This window comes from Simochromis diagramma, unplaced genomic scaffold (assembly GCF_900408965.1).
Source record: "Simochromis diagramma unplaced genomic scaffold, fSimDia1.1 OVJJ01000321.1, whole genome shotgun sequence".
In the NCBI taxonomy this organism is placed as follows: Eukaryota; Metazoa; Chordata; class Actinopteri; order Cichliformes; family Cichlidae; genus Simochromis; species Simochromis diagramma.
In genome coordinates, this window is record NW_024386772.1 from 14231928 (window position 1) to 14244118 (window position 12191).

General features: G+C 40.3%; 1 protein-coding gene across 3 annotated transcripts in view; it reads right to left on the reverse strand.

The window, feature by feature from the left end:
• Positions 1–12191, reverse strand: part of prkcab (protein kinase C, alpha, b) — a 120437-nt gene that overhangs the window by 73504 nt on the left and 34742 nt on the right. For 2 of the 3 annotated variants that reach the window (XM_040051104.1, XM_040051100.1), the window contains exon 3: positions 7840–7922. In XM_040051104.1, the coding sequence (XP_039907038.1) occupies positions 7840–7922 (83 nt within the window). Of the gene's footprint in view, positions 1–7839; positions 7923–8070; positions 8264–12191 lie in introns of those variants that run through there. The other variant, XM_040051110.1, reaches the window with a different exon arrangement.

Genomic DNA, 12191 nt, shown 5'->3' on the forward strand with positions numbered 1-12191 from the left:
ATGAAGTCAGAGAGGTACAACAGTAAGCGTTTACAGCCATCTGTAAAACATGGTGGAGGATTTGGGGGCTGCATTTAAACCAGTGGTGTTGAGGCCTTCTCAAAATTAATGGGCTTATGAATGCAGAAAAGCCCAGTGAGATTTTGACACATCATGCGATACCATCTGGAAAGGAACAGCTTCATTTTTTTAGCACGACATCCCAAACACACTATAAACACAACTGTTCCTAAAGACTACCTGAATTGACATGAAAGCAGCTTTAGCAAGTTCAGGCTGTGATGAAGAACAACGGTGATCATACCCAATATTGACTTTCAAGCTTTTTTAAATTGTACAAACTCTGTTATGCACGATTTAATAGATTGCTGTAAATATTTCACATTTTACTGGCAACATTTTATTTTATTTTATTTTATTTTTTTAAACGGGGAGATGGAGGACAAAGTTATAACACTGATGACCACATCGACACACCTGTTGAACATATTTGTTATTCCCATGCTTATTCCCATGAGGGTCTCTACAAATAAAAGGAATATTTTTGACTAAAATCTTCTAAATTTGTATGCATGTGCTAATATGTTCAGCAATAATAACATACCTAACATTCTCAATAGCATAAATTTAATTTGTATCGTTTGACACAGAACAATAAACCTGCTAAAAACCCAAAAACAAATCAACAAATCTGGTTTAATCATAATAATAAAACAGAAAGTAGAAAAATGTTTTTCCACATGGTTTCTCTTTGAGAGCAATCTGTGTGGAATTACCAGAGGCTGTCTCAGTGCGGGACATCTGTTCAGCCTAAAGTAAGGTTGCTTACTACTTAACACGCAGATTGTGATTTTTGACTGAGAGCAGCCTCGTGTCCCTCGGTGTCATGGCCTTGCATAATCACGATGTCAGTAATATAAGAGGCGATCTGTTCCGCTGAGTTAATGACACACAGCAGAGATTCATTTTTTGACCTTCCTCCCTTACATACTGCACAGAGTATATGTCAAGTTAATTCATCATCTTTTCCCGCTCTTGGGCTGAACTCTGCAGCACGTGTTGACGCACCGAGTGAGGCTCGGCTCTCTAAGCTGTAATCTGCTCTCTGTGCATTTCAGCATTAACATGTAGAGGGATTTGATATTGTGTAAGCCACGTTCTGTTGCGAGCGTGTTAGGCTAGCTTACACAGCTGTTGCTGCAGATCAAAGCTGAGTTGATGGGAAGGTAATGGCTCGAAGCTGGGAGACTAATGGGGCGACACACTGCTAAAATGTAGGCTACTGTATTCTATGGCAGACGAGCCTAATGCTATAGCAAAGCACTTTGGCATGTATGTGATGTATAGCAGCTAGAAAGAAATCTGAAAACATCAGGAGTTTGAAAGTGAATTAAAGGACAATGTTAAATTTAAGTAAGTAACAGTAAAAGGGAATAAAGGGAACACAGATATCGAGAGTAACTGGGCTACTACACTAACTGTATGAGGACAGAGACTGCAACTTTTCAGGGTAAAAAAAAAAAAAAAAACCCAAGCAGTCAGCTGTCACAGCTGCCAACAGCATTGGGAGGAGATGGAAGGAACAGGGGATTTGCCATGTTTTAGCTCACCAACTGTCAATGTGTCAAAGTGATGCAGAAACATGCAGAAACTCAACTCTTTTCATCTGAGTCGTGATGCCCTGGCTCTTTTCCTCCATACAGGTAGGCAGTAAGCAGATGACAGTCTACAGGTACTCTCCTCCAGCCAATTAAAAAAAAAAAAAAAAAAGCCCGCCACATTGGGGCTTTTTTCCAGCACAAATATATGCAACATTAACAACATAAGCACCTCCGGGGGTATTCAGCATGCAGTGAGTGATTTTGCACTTACAGTCATGTCATCAACATCAGTGTTGAAGTGTATGTATAGAACCCTCCGTATTTACCCATTGCACTACCAAAAACTGTTACGCTACTTGGCACATTGCTTTTGCAGAACTCCAAAAACACTGACTTAGATGTGCTGTTTTGTAATCAGTTAACAAGAAAGGGTTAAACCTCACACACACGCACCTGTGTCACAAACACCAGGACAGTTGGTGTTATTTTTGTGACCAAAAGGTCACACCTAATGCGATGAAAACCAAGCCAGAACGAAATGTTGGTCATTTCTTGGTCATGTTTACTGTGCTGTGTTCCCTCTCACCTTGTGTGGTCCGTGTCACCGCTGTACTCTCTCTGAGGTTTCGAGTTTCTTGTGTTATTGTATTTTTGCATGTTCAAGTTTAAGAGTATAGCAATAAAAGTGGCCTTTTTGAGTTTACGTTCTCCCTCTGGAGTCCTGCATACGGTTCCATCCTCCACCTGCCACACAGCCGAAACATGACCAGATGAATAATGGATCGAGGGGAAAACTGAACTCTTAAAAAGAATCAAATGAAACAGATTAGAAACTCACAGTTATGATTCCAGTTTAAATTTCACCTCATGCCTCTTCTTTCTTTTCAACACATTAAATGAACTTAAAGTAATGGATGCTTCACTTGCAGAGTCTCAACAAAAACTGAAAACGATGAACTCCTCAGTTAGTATTTACTACACGCTTCTTGTGCTGAATTGCCTACAGGTGCTTGTGATATTACATCCACCTCTTGTGGCATAATAAGCAGACACTCACACACACCAAGGCAGAGAAAGTTAAGTGTACTTTCAGTGCCACACAGTCATGTGTGCAGGTTGATTAATTAGCTCAAGTCTCCCGCACACACATAAGTATTCTGACTGACACACAGCCCTCTCAATGTCTTGTTTTAGCTCATCCACAAAGCACTTTTCTTTCTTGAGAACTACCGAGCTTGTGGTGATCTCACTAGCAAATTCATACTTACAATTACTTTTCTCTCTCTCAGCTTTCTTCGACAACATCCTCATTTTCACCAGAGCCAGTGGCTAATAGCTCTCACTCACAGTGTAGATTTCGGCAGAGTCAGAATGTCAACAAGCCCGAGCACTGATGGCTGCTGTAATGGGGAGCAGAGGGTACAAGTTGGCCTTACTGGTTTACATAGATACTTTCTGAGTGTGGGAATTGTAAAAGTCTCATGAATGCATCACAGTGGCAACATACTTTAGGCCAAAAAGCTGTGCACGTACACTATACAGAACTGGTGGAGATGAATGAGATTAATGAATTAATTTGCTTTACCCCACTGTTTAATGTTCTCCCCAGTCAGCCTTCTGTAGTTCTGGTGGCTGGCTAAGATTCATCCAGTGTCACAACCAGTTTACCAGTCCATGCACATTCCCATCACAGCCAGAGTCTGCAAACTTCAAGCATGGCAGGGTCTTTATTTGCAAATGCTGCCATACACGTGCCTGTTTGCAGTCCTCCCATAAAAACCAACAGCACGTAGCTCAAAGTAAATGACATCGTGCATAGGAGGAATGCTGATTGGTTGAAAAGTGGTCTAGAGAATTAAAAGGATGACAGTGGAGTTAAAAACAAATGGGAGAAATGTTAAAAAAAAAACTTTTAAAAAAATGACCAGCAACTGCAGAAGCAAGAGACTTGTTGTTTGTGACACTGCCCCCTGGTGACAATAAACCACTACAACATGTAGACAACACACTACGAAGCTGTCTGCAGGTAAAAACAGACACAAACAGACACAAACGCATTGCATTCCTGCAAATCTGTCTTTAGCATTCGCTTGAGGCAGGAAAGAAAAAGAAATTTAACTCTCACATGACATCAAAGCTAGTAAAAAATAAAAGCACATCACAGTAGAGACATTAATGGCTCTTACACATTCTAATGTGATACTGAGTTGGACTATAGCCACCAACTACACCACCAAAAATTTTCACCATTCACGGTGCTACCAGCTGTAGCACTGCAGTAAGTCCAGTCAGTGATCCGTCAATAAATCATCGCATTTCATCAAGCTGGACAACATCCAGCTGGTCGGGATAATGATGTCAGATTTTTCCCAGAAGATTAGGAAACGGCATGGGAGAAGAGTGTTTTGGGCAGTTTTGATCCAGCTGTTTGTGCAGACATTACCTCAAGTTTATTTACAGAACTGGGAGATGGACTTTATTATAGATGAAACAAACAGTCAGTCAACTGGAACAAAACTAGCATTTTAGATAACGGAATAAGTGTGGGAGATTTTCAGAAAAAAAATGCTTCTAATTGTTAGTCAGCAAAACAAACTTCAAAAATTTAAATATTTTACAGCTGTTTTGTTTTGTTTTTAAAAAGAGGTAAAGTTATGTAACCAATCAGTTGTGAAAAATATAATGTTACATGCTGCCACTGAGTCTCTGGGAAGGATAATACAACTCACCAAGAGAAAAAGATGATGGTTGCACTGACGGGGTGATGATAAGATGGATATGTCATATATACTAAGATTAAAAAGGCTTTGATTGTGCACAGTTAAAGTGAAGCACTGCTTGAGAAAAAAAAAGATGGCAGAGCTGACTCTTAAAATAAATATCAGAAGGCTGGTTGGAGAGAAACAGAATAATCTCCTCAGACACAGCAACCACATCTGTCAATGAAATCAAGTGAAATCACAAAAAAGACTTGATCTGGTCAAAGATCCGGGCCCATTGTGAAAATGTAATCTGGTTGTGAAATCCATATTGTTTCTCCGTGAATGAGTCACCTTCATTCACAGGTTTCAAAGTGATCCTTGACTGATAATACAGAACTATTTACCGCCTACGCCTCAGTGTGCTGAATGAGAAACAGAAAGAGGAAAGAGAGAGAGGGCGCCTTTCACTCACATGCTAATCTGAACATCTCTCTGTCTTCTCCATGTCAATCTGCGAGTGGATCAAAGCATCTGCTGGACAGATGACGCCATTCGCACGCCGAGGCTGGTGCAAGGGTCACTCTCAACCCACAGTGCAAAAGGGACTTAGGGTGTGTATATATGTGTGTGTGTGTGAGTAAGAGAGAAAGTGACAGTGAGTGTGTGTGTGTGTGTGTTTCCAAGCCTGAAGCCAGACTCAGAGAGCCTTGACACCACACATGCTGAATCAGAAGCTGAGGTGCAGAGATGGGGGAGTGTGTGGAGTGATGGTGAGAGGGAGGGATTAACAGGTGCTAGTGAGTCATTGTCACTATTAAACACAGATACTTCTTAATGCATTAGTGCATGATGGTAAAATCATATATACTCATTAGGGAGAAGGTGTGAGATTTTTTTTTTTCCTGCGCTTGCTGAAGCCACCGACCAACTGGCCACTTGGTGCTTTAGTTTATTACTATTATGCATGGAAATTGTTCTGATTTAGGAAAGTGTCAAAAACTGATGGAATTAAATAAAATGAAGTGCTCTGCAGGTTTTTAAAGCTCTGTCGGTGAGTAAGTCCTGTATCATCACTGAAATTCAAAGAGGTTCAGACCCTATTCACCGTTTGCCAAAGCTAGCCGGTGGATAATGGGCGCTAACAACATGGCAAAACTCACAATGAGCACTTCAAGCTAGCAATGTAGGTGTACATGTTAGCAAGAGCGAGAGAAAGGGAGGGAGAGATAACAGAAGCACAGAAAGATAGAGAGGAATAGTTAGGCATGAAGACAGAGCAGACTCGAGGAGATACATGGATGAATAACAAGGAAACAGCCCAGGAGTGCTAGAGAAAATGAGCAATGGGCCTCAGAAGGTGGGAGAAATGAGTAATGACTGTTAAAGTAGTTAAACCGAGATGAAGAGAAGCCAACAGAGAGTAACCGCTTTAATAAAAAGTTGATCAACACCAGGCATTAAAGATGTGCTCTTTCTCTCTTGATTGCCTGGGATGTAACCGCTTTCACCAAACTGTACTGGGTTTATGTTTTCTTAAACCACTTTAATGGCGTTTGATGTTATTTAATGAAGAAAACACGGAAATCTTCGAGAGGAGGTGCTGATCACAGAGTATCGTCGCACCAGTTAATCAAGCATTTGAGACAATGCAGTCATTAAAAACAAAGCTTTTGATTACAGTTTGTGAGAGAATATTAGCGTGAGAGTGCGCCTAGTCTTCTAATCGGCTTTGCGAGGGAGCATTCATTAGCAGTTCTTTCAGTCTGGTGAAGCTGAAATGTGAGAACACCAGAGCCCAATTGGAGTATTATGTTTGCCCACTTAAAGAAGATGAAGAGCTGGAGATGAAGAGCTGGTTTGACAGGATGGGGAGTTTACAGTGTTTTTCTTGCAGCGGGCGGTGTGGCCGTGCTTGACCCCCACCTCTTATCTAACCAAGGACAGATCGCATCATGGCCGGCGGAAAGGGGAGGCTGAGGTTCAACTGTTACAGCAGGGTCGCACGTGCACCCCTGACAAGGATGCTGTACCCCGAGGGACCTTTGTTCCAACACCACCCTGAACCAGACAGCGTCACATGCAGTTTGAGGAATAAAAGATGACCAATGAGGGATAATGTTATCACACCTGATGTGTAGATGCAAAAAACAAACAAAAAGTGCCTCACATGTTTTATACTACAAATAGATGAATGACTCAATATAGTCACTATTGTAAAATCAATACAGTGATCTTACAATACAAGAAATCTCTCTGTCTGTCTGTTCGTCCGTGAACTCCTCCCAAACCGTCAGGAGCTGAGCATCCAAATTTGGCAGGTACATCTCAGGCACCTGAAGGTTCTTATCTACATTGCGACACATCATGTTGCCTAGCAACGGCATAAAATGAGCTGCTTTTAGCATTTACGCACGTATAACACCTTGCAAAAACATCAGATGATTTTTGTTTCATACAGTACCATCTAATTTATATCCACAAAAGCTGAATTATGCCTGCCATATTAGGATGTCACAGCGTTGCCTGGCAACCACCGAGTAATAGGCCAAAATGACCTGGGTTTGGCCTTTATGCATCTATAATATCTTTATTTCAAGACAAAAAAAATCTCATTTATATCCATAAAAGTTCAATTATATGTGTCCCTAGCAACTACCTAGCAACAAGCTAAAATGACCCATTTCCAGCAAACTAGCAACATCCACCACCTCTGTTTTTGATACTTTTCTCAATATGGTCAAGTTTATCAGCCAAAAGCATGCACAGGCACAAACTTGACAATTTTGTCACATTGGCATGTACTAGTACGATATTTTTGACATAATGTTGTCTAAAAGTGTCTTTAAAGATTTTAAAACACATGAGAGAGGTTTTATTATCTTTTTATATCTGACAGCTTCATCATCACATCCAATAAATCCATCAAATCCTACATTAAATACATCCTAACAGCTACGCTACAGACAGGTAAATGTTGATCATTTAAACAACTATGAGACAGAACCACATTGTATATACTAATTTACCTACATTAGGCCTACAGCATTTTTTCCTTATTGCTGTTTTCTGAAGATGTTCGCTTTGGTTGTAAATAGAGTGAGAAACGATTGAATCAGGGTTAGATTTAATATTGCTTTTAATTTGTTCATTTTTTGCAGTTATATAATCCCACAGAAAAACTAACAAAAATAGTGTGGTAAAGGTTATATCACCCATTGCTATTTCAGCAGATGTTTTGTGAACACATCATTATAGAAGGAAATGTTAATTTATGCTGGGCTAAGTTACTCATCATGTATTTTCATGCTTTACTCTTGTGGACTCTCTTCATTACACTTTCTGTGGAGACTCTAAATATAGTGGATAAATCCTGTAATTAATTCCTACTTCAGTGTTTACACACAGAATCACACTGAGCTGTGAAACGTCATAGAACTTACTACATATGCTATATATATTATTTGACTGGGAGTGCAGATAGATGCACTCAGGTGTATGCATAGAAAAACCTGGAGTCATGCAAAGCATTCACTTACATCTGTATCGGGACCCTTGTCGGCTCCGGGACACGAGAAGCTGACAAACTCATGGCACCGTTTGTGGACCACGAAACAGCAAACTGAGAGAAAAGAAGAAAGAGCAGAGAGTTTTACAGGAACAACTTATGGCACAATATTGTGAGCTGTTTTGTCTTACAAGTTTATGAAGGCCATTCGACCATAAAATCTGCTTCTTTAAAAAAAACATTTGCATTCACAAAAAAGTACCGACAATCCGAGTTTCAGACAAACAGTTAAGAGATAGAAGGAGACACAAAGAGGAATGTACTTGTCCATTGTCACAAACAAATGCAAGCAGACAAACAGACTGAAATGCATGTGTACACCCACACTCACACCCACTCAAAAAATGTTTCTGCAGCTCTCGGCTCTTTACAAGCTGTTGGGGTTGATACCAATTGTATCATTGTCTCCCACTGAAATGGGATCCGCCTATACCAAAGTGTCACTCAGCGTGACACGGCTGACATGACATCTGACGCTGCTATCAAGTCAGCGATAGTGGCATTTACATTTGGACTCTGTCACTGATCTGGAGGGGGGGGGGAGCAAAAATGTGGACATCTGTGACAGCTGGCGCGCGAGCTGACTCCCTCTCCGTCTCTCACTCTCTGTACCCAACAGTATTTTTCTCTTGCATTGTTTGAAATTCTTCATTCTTTCTTCTTTATCCATTCTCACACAATCTGTCTGCTTCGCTCATTGTCAAGCTGCCTGCTTGCTCATGTGCACTACTGCGCTCTCCCACTATCATATATGTGTGGTTTTGTCTGTAATTCTGCCAGGAAAGCCACACAGTTGCCAGACAATCTGACAAGCATTGGTTAAACAAGAGAAATTACTTTGCTGCCGTCCAAGAAACAGCAGGGCTTTTGACTGAAAGGCAGTTGTATCATTCTGCTGGGCTAATTAGATACTTTTCAAATAGATAGTTAGATACTCATTTAGAGATCATTAGCATAACTGTGAGCGTCTTCAACATAACGCTTTAACGTAGCCCTAATCCTAAACTAATAATCAACTGCGATTTCTTTTTGTGTTCTTGCCTGTGGTTAGTGCCGAGCTGGTGGCAATGTACAGTATGAATTCATCTCTTTGAGTAATAAACACAAAATGAAGCAGAGAGGGAGGGGATGGCACACAAAGCTCAGCAAAAATAGGAGCCCACAGTGATTTATCCCTGCTCTGAAGCTGTCATCTGTGCCATTTGTCATTTTCATAATGTACAGTACCCAACAGCCAAACCAGGCACTCAGTACAGGTGTAAATGCAAACAGTGGGGATTTATGAAATCAGGTCCATCCATGCTTGCAATATTGCTATATGAATCTTTGGTCTGTCATCGCACACATAAAATGCTATGACTGAGATGGGATTCACTGATGTAGTTAACTGGGTTAAAAACTGTTGTGAAAAAGAATTTCCAAAACTATATTAAGGGTGCACTTGATTATCACACAATAAACACAAAGTCAGTTAAACTTCAGGGATATCATTATGTCCAGTTAGGAAGCAGAAACCTTTGTGAATCAGTTTCACCTTCTTTCGTATAAATTAAAAGTTACATTAGGCAGAGTGGAGAACCTCCAAAAAGTAAAGGTTTAATAAGTGGTTTTCACAGACCATTGCTCTCTTTATGTTAGTCCTGACTGATTTTTCTGTAGCTTTGCCTTTTGCTAGTAGCCTAGTCACTCCTGCTAGCATTAGACGCTACCATCAGCCCTTTTAGGTTGCAGAGGTAGTTCAGCTTCTTCAGGATACATGCTATCACCACGCTGTCACCTTATTACTATAATGTACTTGGAATTCTGTACACCACTAAATAAAAACATAATAATCACATAAGTATGATATGCTGCTAAATATGTCTATTAATGACAGTATCCAATGCTAGCATGCTAAATACATACTAAATCCTTAGAATTGCCAAAGAAACAACTTCAAGGGCTGAAACCTTAGGCCAATGGGGAGGCACCAAAAACTGCACTTCCTCAAATGTACACTCAAGACCGACTCCAAAAGCAAGTCAATCCCAATAGACTCCTATACTGAAAACCCAATTTTACAGCAAAAATGAATGCTTATGCAACATACTCATTTCAATAATTCTGAGAGGTAAAGCCATACATTTCAATGGGCATGACAGATGTTTGTGATTGGAGAATTTAGTCACTAGTGATTAGCTTGACATGACCTCACTAAGCCGATTCACTGAACTGGACTTTTTAACTTTATTCATCGTGTTAAGACCTAAGAATCGTAGGTGTTCTATTAAACATTCTAGAGGTCTACATGCAATAGTTTTTAGGAGTTACATTTTTGCATTTTGTTTGTATGTTACAAGTACTTACAGTAGTAACAGGTATCTGTGTCTGTGTGATGAACCCATACAGTTTATCAGTGTCCCTCACTTGCCAAGTTACAGTGCTAGTCTTTAGCCATCCTGCATTTGTTTATATCATAAAAAAAACAAGTCAAGGTATGAACCAGTGTTAAGTCTACATACAGCAGATAACGTAGCAAAGAACCAGTTTTAAATTGATGCTTTAGTCAGTGTGTTATTAGCAGCCTGTTGGAAAGCCACATAATTTGTTTTTGGTGATTCCCAAAGAGCTATTAGTCAAAAATTTGGCATATCTCAGCAAGGTGTGCAGTGTGTCCTTAAAAGATTTGAGGTAACTGGAAGACAAAAGAAGACAAAAGAAGAAGGCTAAAAAAACACTACAGATGAACGGTGTCTGAAATCATATTCTTAAGAAATAGGGAAAAGAGATTTATCTGGGCCTTCAGTTCAGGGCTCGCAAAATCGCTAGCCCGACGTCCCGGAGCTAGCGATATCTCCGGTCGGGTGACCAAAACCTATCTCAGCCCCGCCCGAGTTGATCCATCTACTGTTCACCAAAGACGTAGCTATTTTGATCGAGTCTTTAAGAATATGTAAAAATGAATTTGCTAGATCTGTATCAATGTGTCAGATATTATTTCACGTCTTATTCTGAATTTTAGATGACTGTTTAGCTGGAGGAGATTCATTTCCAAAAATGGCCTACATGTTTCCTTGATATGGCAGGGCTCACATAACAGATAGCATGATCATTTAAATGCAAATTTGCCAAGCCAACCACCTTAAATCTTTTTTACTTTTAACTTCTAAAAGGTGAGATCAAGGTCCCTTTTTTCTTCAAAGCAACTGAAAAACACCAGTGTTGAATTCACATTAGACTTCTTGAAAGAGCGTTTCAACATTTTATTATTTCATTTTTCTCCTATCGGTGCATGCTGATTATATTAGTAATTGTTTTGGTGCTGACCTCAGGGCATTCATACCCACTTCATATCCACCTCCAACTTGCCCAAAAGTCAAACTTTCAGTCCTCCCATCCCACATCCTGCCCACTCAGCCGTCATTCAAATTAAGAAAACATTTGCTTAGATGCAAAGGAAAAGCACAAAGCACATAAAATCTGCTGCGTGTATTTTCATCTTCTCTAACACAGAGTTTTACTCAGCAGGATTAATTCTGAGTGCAATCATCAGGTTTTTCTTTTTCTCCCTGCAGCCTACTAACAATATGTGAATCACGTGTGTAATGACGTCTGTAGTTCTCTCTCTCTCTGCCCATCCATCAGCACTCCTCACACCCTCGGCTACACACCCATATGCCCATTACTGCCTCTGTTTAGTGCTGATCCCTGACCGTTTGAATGTCTGCCGGCAAGCTGAGCTGACCGACTTGACACTGATCCCAGTTCAGAGGTGAAGGAGGGCACCTAAGCTGAATATAGTGGAAGGGATAAATCTAGCTTTGGACCTTGTGCGCCTGAGTCCAGGAGAGTGTGCACGTGTCAGGAAAGCTTAACCACACTTACACAAGTCAGAGACTGTGCTTCTCTGCAACTATAATCCTTGGCATTGACTTTCATGTGCATGCACACAGAATGATACACACATAAATCTAAAAGCCGTCTTAAAAAAGTAGAAGCCAACACTGCATGCTGCCGCGGCTGAAACACTGAAGCTCTCTGGGAGCTTATGGGAAGTTACATGCACTCAGTAATTTCCATCTATACAGTGCTGTGCAAAAGTCTTGAGTCAACCCTTACTTCATTGAATTTTCTTCCAAGGAGCCAGGCTTTATTATAAATTTTAAGTGGTCCTGAGAAATTGTTCTCCAGCTTTTCAGAAGGTCTTTTAAAGCTTTTCTTTAGACATTAGCTGCTTTTTCCACCCATTTTGCTTCCAGTTCTTGTATCTGACCATTTTATAAAGAACTGTTTTGTTTTGGTTTTTTTGTCAAGCCACATAACACCCAACTAAAACAAGAACTC